At 41.3% G+C, this 12,226-nt stretch overlaps 1 protein-coding gene across 1 annotated transcript in view; it reads left to right on the top strand.

The window, feature by feature from the left end:
- Window positions 1–12,226, top strand: part of KIAA1549L (KIAA1549 like) — a gene marked incomplete at its 5' end in the record, with an annotated part of 277,300 nt that overhangs the window by 145,824 nt on the left and 119,250 nt on the right. The window contains 2 exons of the mRNA XM_019551019.1: window positions 4,095–7,937; window positions 9,447–9,559. Coding sequence (XP_019406564.1) covers window positions 4,095–7,937; window positions 9,447–9,559 — 3,956 coding nt within the window. The remainder of the gene's footprint in view (window positions 1–4,094; window positions 7,938–9,446; window positions 9,560–12,226) is intronic.

Genomic DNA, 12,226 nt, shown 5'->3' with positions numbered 1-12,226 from the left:
CCTTCAAGAGCAAATTGGATATTTATCTTGCTGGGATGCCATGACCCCAGCTGACTTCCTGCCCTTTGGACAGGGGGCTGGACTCGATGATCTTCCGAGGTCCCTTCCAGCCCTAATGTCTATGAAATCTATGAATGTCTGTCCCTAGCCCCTGAGTGCCACTTTAATCCCCTTCCCAGGCATAATCTGCTGCTTCCCCCCTGCCCTGTGCTCCTCTGCTTTCCACTTTCTGCTCTGTCTGCCACTGTGCTGCCCTGAAGCCTCCCAATCTGCTGCAGGCCACACACAGAGGCTTCCTGTACCACTTGGAGCACATGTACTGTAAATTGGCTACCCCTGGATTAAGGTGCTTGGTCAGCAAATCTTTCAAATACATGCTTTATTTGAAGTATGCATTTAGTTCATTCTCATTCAGTAAGGTACATGTTAAGATTATATGGTGAGCAATCGGACTTTTCCATGTGTTTTAAAGTGATGCTCATACTTAAGTAGTTTGCTGAACTGGACATAAATTTTTGGTCTCCTAAATAGATTTCTAAGCTCATCTGGCAGCTTGTGTTGTACCAGCATGTACTGTTAAAGAACGCATGTTCCTTGCCTTCAGCAGCCACTACAGTTGTCTTGGCTGGCAACATCCATGACAAGAACACAGTTGTCTAAATGTTACAGACTTGTAAAACTGGAATCATTTATACTAGTCTATATTAAAAAAAAAAAAAAAAAAAAAAGCTGCTAAAAATGAGCTGAAGCAAAATATGTCCACTTGGTGCATTTCTGCATCTTGAGTATTTAGAACAGGGGATGGCAACCTATGGGCCATGGAGTCTTTGGTTTCAGCCTGTGGAGCTGTAGCTTCAGCAGCATTTGACGGTGCAGGACTTTCCCTGTGCTGTGCTGGAGTTGGCCATCTGGGGCTGTGGCAGAGGGGTGTTCCCTTGTATTGCATGGCAGTCGGGCCACCCGGGCTTTGGCTGAGGACTTTTGCCACACTTGTGTTAGCCACAGCTAAGCAGCGGGGAGGAGCAATGGCAGCAGCTGGGTTCTAATGCCCACCTGTTTCCAATCACAGCTGGATTATTCCAGACACCTGCCAGCAAAAGTTGCCAGCCCCTGATATGGCATTCCAACAGCCTGAGCCAGATGTACCCAGTGATCTGCCAAAGGCCCTGAAATACACATCAGAAACAGTGCCGAGACCCAAGCACTGCACTGTTCTTGTTATGATACAAACTTTTTCACACAGCTTGCTGCCAACCCACATTTCCGTTCTCTTCATTGTCAGCCAATATCTTGCTTATCAGGCATGGTGATCACTCAGGGCACCCCTTAGCTAACTGGTAAAGACTCAAACTATGCCAAGGCCCCTTTGCCTGCCTAGCTTCCCCTTCCTTCTAATGCCTTCCCATTGGCCTGGCTTTCTTCAGACTTAATCCTGTAAATCATTCAATCATAGGTGCGAGGCCCAGGGCCCTTACTGGCTAATGCAGGAAACCTGAGTCAGATTTGAGGCACAGAGTTCTGTCCTGTATTTCTTCTTGGTATTGAGTGATGTTATTAGCTGAATAATCCTGCTTAGTCTAGGAATTACTAGAATTATTTCCATTTTTTTTCTGGAAATTAATCCTGAAAGTTCACATCTCATCCTTCAGCTGCTTTCCTTCATTTGATAATGCATTCAGAGTGCTGTTCCAGATAGTGGGGTTATTGTGTGTAATTCTAGAAGCGGGAGATGCAGATATTTATTACTATGTGAATGTATGTAATTCCAAATATTTGCTGCTGTGCACATATGTTAATGATATGTAGCCGTTCACTTTGGCTCCTGGTTCTGTGACTGTAATGATTGCAACTAATTTTGTATCTTCTTGATGTGATAAAACTCCTGTACAAATGAAATCCCTCTCTGGTGGTACTGTTAATTCAGATGCTAATTATGGGAATGTAGGATCAGGCTCATGTCGTTTGGTATTGGCTTACAGTAAACTTAGGTATTCAGCAAATGGAAATTGTCTATTGTGCAAGCATCTTTTGCCAATGCTTTTTCTTAGGGGCCTCAGTTATTGTCCCTGCTCCTGCCGTGCTGCAGCTTTCCCCCGCTCCCCCCACTTGGAGTGGTGCAGCAGGGGCAGGAGTGGGAAGGGGAGTAGCTGCTGGAGGTGAGGGAAGCTGGCTTGGCCTGGCAAGGAAGGGCCCTTCGCAGCTGGCTCAGGCTCCATGACGGCCCCGCCTGGCCTGAGCATGGGGAACTAGAATTTTGAAAAGGGGTGCACATGGTGAGGTGCACCATCACACATAGAAACAACACGTTTTTCTCCAGTTAAAAATAAACTGGAAGCTTTACTAATATGTTAGGGGCCTAGGGGTGTGTTGGCTTAAGAATGAAGCAAAACAAATATAACTTCATTGGAATGAATTAAAAACAATCTGCAGGGATGTGATATAGGAGCTTCTTTATCAGGAGCAGTGAACAGACAGCAGAATTGCAAGACAAAGGATATATTGATTTGTGAAACATCAAGACCATTAAAAAGAAGAGAGGGTGGTTAATGGTTCTGGAATCAAGAGCCTAGAAAGGATCAGGTAGATTATAATGAGCCATGAAATCAGTTGACTCCATCATGCAGATGTGGAGAAAAAATGCGAAATGGCCCTTTACTCTAAATTTGGCATGCTCCCATGCCAAGCCCAGCACACTCCCAGAAGAGGCAGCATGTTAGTTGCACCTGGCTTTCCAAATGTTTGTAGAGATGGGGTACTTTAGAGGGGCTTTTTTGGTGCTTTTATCTAATAGCTGATTGAATTACCTTTAGCTAAAAGTGCCAAGAAACCCTGCTGAAGTCCCTGATCTATACACAAGCTGTGGAGCCAGATTGAAGTAACCCTCTGCTGTTTCCGGTAGAGCATGTTTTTTTTTTTTTCTTTCTTCCACATCTGTCAACACCCTGTTTAACTAGAAATGCTGCTGCCACTGGTTTTACATTTTGGGTGAAGCAGGAATGAAAGGGGGTGCAAGTGCACCAGTGCAACCTCCCCACCCCACCTTGCCACATCTGTTTCTGCACACTCACGTGCATGCACACACACCTGTGAAACTTCCTTCAATGTTACATTTGTAGTGTCCTTGCTCACTCCTTGTTAGGGAGGAGGGGTGTACTCCCTCTTATACCTCTACATAGGTATGTATGCTGGGGCACCATTTGGCTCATGCAATAATGGCAAATGGCACTGCTAAGCTTTAGCTGATGTATTTCATTGGAAAAAACAAACCCCTTTTAAAATTAGTCTTGACTGACACATAATCTTTAAATTAAAAAGGAATGAAAGGTTGTCTAAGGTATGATTTTTTTAAAAACTAGCTGTCATCATTTTAAGACGACAAAGCCTAGAATTATGGGGGTGAATGCTAAATAAATTGGTGCTAGTGATGATGTGTTGTACATCTGTATGTATGCTAGCTAAAGTTTGATTTCCTCATTTGTTTTAATACTACCCCTTCCTTTCTTTTTCATCCCTGTTATATTGTCTTGCTTCTCTGAGTATAATTACGCATATTATCAGAACTGGCAAGACAAATACCTACAGATGCTTCATAGAGGAAGCCAGCCAGTACTGATTCTATTCCCATTTCACAGAGCATGCCAAATCAGTGATGCTTGGTTGTCAGAATCCATTCCCTTTACACAGTGCTTCTAAACCCAAACTTCACATGTACTGTTTTGACAAAATACGACTGATAAAAACTTTGGGTAGTCTCAAGCACAACGAGATACTTTCTAGAAGGTTAAGTCATCTTGGTTTATGAGCAATATCAGTAATTATTTTTCATTATCACTGTCTATAAAACATGGCCTGTCTTATAATTTTCAGTACAGTGAAACAGCTTGAGAGGTTTATGTTATCTTACACTATACTTTTTACATTAATATATTATACTTTCTCTGATTTATGGTGTCCTTTGAACATGAAGAAGTGATTCACTCTAGCTTTGCCTAGGATTATGTATTTCTTATTCATGCTCACTGGTGTAGTGCACCAAGGTTACTCTTTCAATTTTTTTTTTCTTTAAAACATTCATTTAAATTATTGTTTTACAGGTACCAAACAACAGCAAATAAATGTTGCCCCCTCTACAAAGTCTTTTGACAACTGGAGATCTAGATTATCACCAACATGGCCTTCCATGGATATTAAGTCCTCCTCAGTGGCTGACATTTCGATGGGACAGACCCTGGAGAATGCAAACTTGCTTCAGATGATAAAAACAACCCTCACTGGCACACGTACCAGAATTATGGATCAAACCAATTTTTCGCCAGCTCTTTACCAGGGCAGTGGTAATAGTGCATCGCAGGAACCTGCTGAAGTTTCAGCTGAATCACCATTTAGACCACCATCTCAAGATGCAGATGAAAAAGCTGCTGTATCAGGTTTGCCTCAACTCAGTATGTTTGCCACATTGTCCACAACACCATCAGTGACACATTCAAGTACTGCTGTGCCATCTCAGCTAATATCATTAGATACACCCTCCATTTCAAAAGAAAGCACACCAGGATCAGACATTCCTCCAACTGTTCCATCACCATCATTTTCTTCATTGGCAATACAGTCACCTCATACCATTATCTTTGCTAAGTCTACTGCGCTAGCCACCAAAGTGCCTTTATCCACAGACACTGAAAGTTCCATCAACAAAGATTCAAGTAGTTCTCACGTTAGTGCAAGCAGGGGCAACTCACTAAGTGTGGGCACTGCTGTAAATCCCAGCACAGTGAATCACACATTATCAAGAAAAGGGCCCAGACTGCTTACAGGTACAACATCTCTTAATATCTTTGGATCAACGATGGTGCATTCGACAAAGACACTGGCAAGAGAGTCACCCTTAGAAAGTACTGCCTTCTTATCTTCACACACTTCTGCTCCTCTGTCAGTAATGTTATATCCATCCTCCCAACCAGTAGCTTCCAAAAGTGCATCGTGGCTTCCTATTGAAATAATGTCCTTGTCTCATTCAAGAGATGGTGCGTCGTCTTCTGGAGAAAGTCTTTCCACTCAGCCATTCAAAGCAGTGGTGACTGACAAAGAGAATTATATCAGTCCATCTGTGTCACCAGAAGCCTTTAAGAATAAATCAGAAATGTACATGAATAATACTTTATTCCACAATACTATGGATCTTCTACACACATTACTGAAAGTGACAAGTCATCAGTCTTCCTCAGCATTGACTAATGACATGCTAGGTTCTCTCAAGCCAGTATTTCTATCACCAGCTTCTGTGAGTCCATTGGGAGTCTCTCATTCAACAGAAAATAAGTCTTCCTTCACAATGCCAAAAACATTTTTTACAGATGCACTAAACACTAGCAATGCAGTAGTTCCAGCACCAGCAAATGAATCAGATTTTGTTAAAAATGCCACACTCCCCTATTCAACAGATGCAACGACTTCCTTAATAACTGAGGCAAATCGGACCTCTAATATTACAGCACTTATTAACAATGCTACGAATTATGAGGACACGTTGATGTTTTCACTAGTAAATATTTCATTACCTCATTCAACAGTGTCAGCCAATCAGGTTTTTTCAAAGGCGGTAACTCAGGCAGCTCCTGAAGCTAATGCCATGCTACCAACTGAGTTTGAACCACCACAACTTTCTGATGGTTCTTCAGTGAGAGCAGCAGCCTATCGATCTTTCACAAGAGATACTGTAGCCAAAATATACACCAACATGGAAGCTAACCATGTCCTGCCATATGATTCTCAATACTCCAGACCTCCTTCAGCATCGCCTGCCAGCCAACACACTGCAGGGACAACAACGCTTGAAAGAATTTTGCGAACGGAAAGCATGAGTCCTGTTACACCTGTTACATCATTGACCACTTCCACTGCAGGCTTTTCAAAATTTATACACGCTATCATAAATGCATCTGCTCTTCATAATTCTAAAACTTCACAGGTTTCAAGTCCTAATGGACAAAGTCTGGCAGATTTAATAGATAATGAAGAAAGCAATGTGGAAGCATCTACCATTGTCACTCCACGTACAGGATATTTACATCTACCACCCTTAAATAAATCTGAAGTTACCAGTAGTCAGTTTTCAAATGCAAGTTATTCAAATCCATTTACTCCTATTGTGTCCTCAGAACTCTATAAATTGTCGCCATATGTTCCAGTGACAGAAACTACACTCAGCAAAGCCTCAACCGTCTCTATTTCAATTGCTGTCCCAGAAAACAGTTTAGATACTACAAAATCTCCAAAAGCCTCAGCTTTAGCTACTAAATGGTCCCTTACAGCCTTGATGTCTAGTGGTTCTTCAACAAAAGAAACAGCCAAAATGACAGTAACAGAAGTTATTCCAAGCACTTCTTCATTAGAAACTGATTATCGTGGCATAGATTCAGCAATCTCGTATCTACAACAGCAAATAAATAATATTAGGAGCAAACAAACAACCCTCTCTCTGACTTCAGCAATCTATACCTCTGCAACATTGAATCATAATTCTTCAGTTTCACCTGTTATTGGAATTAAGACTAAAAATTTCACAAACTTTAACCTGTATTCATCTGCTTTGGAAATGTCTACTGTTCAATATTCATCCCCTTCCCCCACTACAGTAGTACCTGCAGCTCAGTCAGAAAAGCATATTGACACACCTCAAAATGTCACTAAATTGTTTACCAGCAGGGATGTTAATTTCACCTCAAAATCTGAAACATCGGTGCATGTGTTTGTGCCAGCAGCTAAAGATTTTGCAGCTAATGATACGAGCACTGTTTCTAGCATGCTGAGTTCTGATACAGTTAATGCTGAAAAAGTCTCTTCAACAAATACTTTATATTCAACACCATCTGAACTTGGACTGGCTTCTCAATTCACTGGCAACTGGACTGTTTCAGCTGATAATGAAATAGTTATCAGTGATACACAGCCAACAGTTTCTCCCTCTCTAGTAGTAAAATCATCCTCAAGCTCAGAATTGATATCTAGTCCTATTACAGAAGAATACATGACTCCTGGAAATCAGAGGGACTTTACAAATAGCTCTGTTTCAGAACCAACTAGCCAGTTGACGACTATTGTCCAAAAGCCAACTATATTTAGTACAGAGGCATGGCATACAAATGGTACAAGTAACAATCTAGTTACGGTTCCTGTACCTAATGAAGTTACTGAGGGCACCCCATTGCAGACACCTACCACCAATGCTTTGCAGTCAATCATCATAACTTCTGTTCATGAATCACCAACACCACTAACTTCTGCTTTTTTGTCAACAACCAACTTTACCCATTCTGTCATTTCAGTGTTATCTTCAGTGTCTCCTGGTGCAATACCTACAGTAGGAACTTCAGAAGCAAAACCATTTACAGGAGAATCAGCTCCAACTTCACCAGTGCCAACTTCATCCTTGTTTTCTCTAGGCACTGAAAACACACCCCTGCCATCTGTGATGGCATTAAGCACACTGATATCAACACTTGCAAAAAATAACACTGCCACAAAAATGACATCGATTCTAAACTCAGTAGCAACACACACAGGCTTTCCATTTGCACCAAGAAACACATCTATGTCACCCCCACGCACTGCTACTATATTTCTAACCTCTAAAGTTAGCAGAGTCACAGGTTCCACACTAGCATCCACAACACATGCACCAAGACAGATAGAAACAACAGTACCTGACACCATGAAAATCACAAGCTCAGAAATCACCAAAACATCAACTCCCTACCCGCTGACAATTACAGCAGCTTTGACATCTATTACAGCATCAGCGAAAACAACTAGGCTTCCTCCTACTCCAGTGGAAAGCACTTCTGCTGCTCCTGCAACTTCAAGCGCAGCTTTCGTTAACACGACTGCAGTTCCTGCCTTGGAATGCCACCAGTCTAGGAACCTTATGGTTAAAACAGGTAAGGCTATCAGATGAGTTTGGTTTGACCAGTAACATATTGTTTTTGTATGATGTACAGTTCACAATAAGTGGAAACAGTGTTTAAATATTTGTTAATTTACTAATTAACTTAAGGGTGTGAGTCACCAATTTGGTGATTAGGTACTGTAGCAATGAGTCCACCAGCAAGCCAACTAGAGAGTCATCAGCAAGTAAATGTGGACAAATGTAGATTTTCGTTAATACTTTTACATGATAAAATGAGGTCCTCCAGTCCCATGCTCCATGGTTTTGCAGGCCATTGCAAGACTCTGGAAGATTTACTTTATTGTCCTGTAAGTTACCATTGTACATAATGGTAGTTTTTTCCCCTCTGCTGCAGCAAAAGGTCTAAGTCATTGGGTAAGGCAAGTTATTGTACTAATGAGGCTTTTGACCTGTTCTGGCATGGTACATTGCTCTCCTGTATAAAGATATATTTCAAAATAGTGCTTAACATTTAATATAATTAATCTTCAAATGATGTTCTTGTTGTTATTTATGAGCACACTACATCTCTAATAGTAGTACCATTTGTCATGGCTCTAAGTCTGGCTTAATGTTAAGGAAAAATCTCTCTTAAGAACACTAAACTGAATGGCTCTTCAGAAATCATTCCCTGACAGTATAATTGTTCACATTAATAGCAAAGGGTAGCACTACATCAGGTACCTTATTTTAAGATGTAGAAAAGGAAAGGGAAGGGGTAAAATAAAGGCTTTACAAATACATACCTGCGTAAGATGAGGGGGAGATTGGGAAGAGTAAAATCCTTGGACAGACACTAGTGTTAGTGAGGTGTCTGTGCTGCTAAATATCACCAGAGATGACACATTTACAACAGCTGTGTCTGCAGGAAGACAAAGCATGTGATAAGAATAAGGCACGTCTAGTCTGGGATATCTAGGATGCAGCTAAGCATACTGAGTCTTTCTGTAAATTATTTGAAAAATGCTTCAGTCTTTTCCTTAGGTTGATAAAATTAATCCCAACATCCTTGAACACTTCCTCAATGGAAGTAATCATGGGAATTAAAGGCCATTTTGGTTTGCTTTAATCCTGAGACAGAGAAAGGGTAATTAGGTCTCTGTTTATGAAAATGCAGTGCATATTCGTCCACATGGACTTTCTTGTACTATAAGCCCTGTGAGGCAAGGTCATTTCAGTCATGTTGGAAGGTTCCATTAATCGACTTTCAGATTACCTGGCTGTAGTGTAATTCACTGAAAAAGACTCAGTGATTTTAGAAAGTGCTGCAGTTTTATCCCTTGCTCCCCACAGCAACAGAAGTCTCCACTCTGAACACTGGAGAGCTCTGGGCTTGGGCTGAGCTCCTATGCAACTGCTGCATAACAAAGGGTTTCTTACTTGATCGTCACTGAACTTGGTTCAGATAGATGACTGTGATAAAATTAGAAGGAAATAAAGTCAAGAAAACAGTAGCGTGTTGATGTTTCAGGCTAATGTGTATCTTGGTGTTGTTCAACAGTTCTGCTTCTGAACACAAGAAGGCTGCTGATCAGCGATTCCTTAAAAGAGAATGTGACAAAAGGACTCACCCTGGTCTTGCGACAGGCTTTCAACCAAAATGTCAATGCTCAAGTAAGCAAACTGAATTATACAGTCAAATTAGAAGTCTTGGCACCCTAAGGAGGTGATAAACATCAATCTTAACCATTAGCAATTTGCCAAAGCACTGGATTTCTTAAGGATGTGAATCAAGGACAAACTAGTTAGAGACAAGCTCCCGTATTTCATCTCCCTTCTTTTAGAGTCATACATACCCGTGGTTTCAAGGGGCCACAAAAACAGTATTTTGGCTTTGTAATGTGCAGAACCAAGTGCCTATTTGTGGGACTGGGTGCAGAATAGAATTTAATTGATCAGCCAGTACAAGGCTTGTTTTGAGGATGTTGTTAGCTATTGGGGTTTTGTGGAGCTGCCTTCTTTTTCTTGGCTACTTCTTCCTCCCTTACTAAAGAAAAGAGCAGAGGGCAGGGAAGGTGGCACCTTACAGACTAACTTGTTCAGAGAGCATTACCTTTGATGGGGTATAGCCAATTTCATCAGATGATGGCAAAGGGGTGAAGAATCTGATTGCTCTGCAGGTGATACATGCCCCTGACATCCCACTGCAGTGATGCAGGCCATTCCTGAAGCCTAGATGAGTGTGAGCTCTCAGTGTTTTTAAGTGCTTGGGTCACATAAGCTGGGTGGTACTTGGCAGGTTGGTTGTTGTCTGATGCAACATTTACACCATATTTTTTTCCCTTTTCCACCTCATCATAAAAACTTGCTGGAACATAGAAGACTGGTGTTTAGAGAGTCCAAAGGCATTTAGAATTAGGCATGGTGAAGCACTTTGATTTCATTGCCAATGACAGATACAGAGCAAATGTCTCCCCCTGCCCCACCAAGAGTTATAACATCATCGTCACTGTTTAAAAACAACAGATTGTTACACACAAGTAATGACAAAAATGACTTGTGTTTTGGGGGTTTATTTTATTTTGGTCTTTAAGTAATACACTTCTTCATGCGTATGAGGACTACAAGTGATATATATGATTAAATCCACACGACAACTCAGCATTTCAAAGGACAGGTTTTCATTTTAGCTGGTGTCTCCTTTTTGTGATTCAAATGGATTACACCTGTTTTTCAGTAAGCTTGATATAGTGGCTTATTGCATAACTTCCTATAGCCAGGAACAGCAGACTAACTGGACAGATGTGAGCGCACAGGATTTCTTTGTGATTTTCAGTCATGCTTTTGTTGTTTAGAAAATATAACACTGATAGAGTACTTCACTAACCAAAGCTGGCTTTTGTGTGAAAGCTCCTGAAATAATCCTGAAATATCCTGAAATAATTTACAGAGAGGTAGTTAGCTGTGTTGGTCCCAACTGGCTGCAGCTTTATTGGGCTGCTTTGTGGGATGCTCAGGTGGGAAATTTTACAGTTTGCAAAGACTGGATGCACTTTAGGGATGTAATCTGTCTAGCGTGGAATGTACAGCAGTTTTAGTTGGTTTTTTATGAAAGAAAGGTAGGAGCAGAAGAAATGCTATATGGAGTCTAAACTTTTTAGGGCCCCTATAACCTCTTTACGGCAGCTATCATCTTATTTTAAAAGGTGAAAAGTGGAAGAGTCAGTTTTCTTTCTGGCATGTTGTGGAGCAGCAGTTTCTTCACCCCTTACTCCTCCCCCTCCCCACTGAAATCCAGGAATGAGTACACTCAGTTAGTGAGCCAAGTGCTTCCATACCTTAGTACAGCTCAGTTGTAACAGCAAGTCCAATAAATAGGTTGTCACTGCTGTCAGTCCATTTTCTTGGACTGGTTTGGAAATGCTGTGTCTGACATTTGCTTCTACAGTGACACAAAACTTAAGTGAGGGGAAAACAATTTTTACTGAAAGTAAGAGAGAGTGACATGTTCATTACTTTCATCTGAATTACATGAAACTCTTATGTGGAGTGTAAGTCTAGACTGAAATAGGTTGCTAGGGCTATATAATGTAAAAAAATGAGGGATGGAGCTTCTTATGCTGTTAATAAGGATGCTATACACAGCTATAGACTAGCATATGAATTGTAAGTAAAGAGAAGGAACATTTACAAAAACAATGGAGGAAATACAAAATCATCCTATTCAGAATAATTGGTGGATAGTCCAGGTTTGTTTTTGGCCCTACAATTATCAATTTCTCTTTTCCCCTGTGGGTGCTATCTAGGTCAGTGTAGATTGCAGCAGTGAACTTAGAGAGATTATAGTCCTGGGGGCCTCTGAAACTAAAGGAAAGGCTCTGCTGTTTCTCCATAAGACACAAGAAGGCCCTTTGACACAAAGAGGGCCCTCTTTGAACCATGTGTGAAGGACACATTTTTGAGCCCTAAGTGCAAGGAAACTAGCTTGTCTCTCACTACCAACTGTAGCTTTTTAAGGTAATATTGTGTTATTGTGCTCACTTTGAAGGATGCCTGTTGATGTAAGCTCTGCCCATGGAAGAATGCAAAAAATACAGTTGTGACATTAGAGGATCAAACAGTAGAGAATTTTCCCCTTATACTCTTTTGATCCTAATCCTGTGAACGTTGATATGTGTGTCCCAGGGTGGCGAACCAAACCCCAGAGTCACGGTGGGCCGGGGTGGCAATTAGACACGATAACAGGCCGGGTTCTATTGGCTATGGAGAACTGAGGCACGGGAAGCGTAGCGGTTTCTTAAACAAGTTGGAAATTTATTTGACTTACGCTTAGGTGCGTAG

Source organism: Crocodylus porosus, unplaced genomic scaffold, assembly GCF_001723895.1.
Source record: "Crocodylus porosus isolate Cpor-Errol unplaced genomic scaffold, CroPor_comp1, whole genome shotgun sequence".
NCBI lineage: Eukaryota > Metazoa > Chordata > Crocodylia > Crocodylidae > Crocodylus > Crocodylus porosus.
Note: the sequence above shows the minus strand (reverse complement) of the source record. Positions and strands in the feature narration are given on the sequence as shown.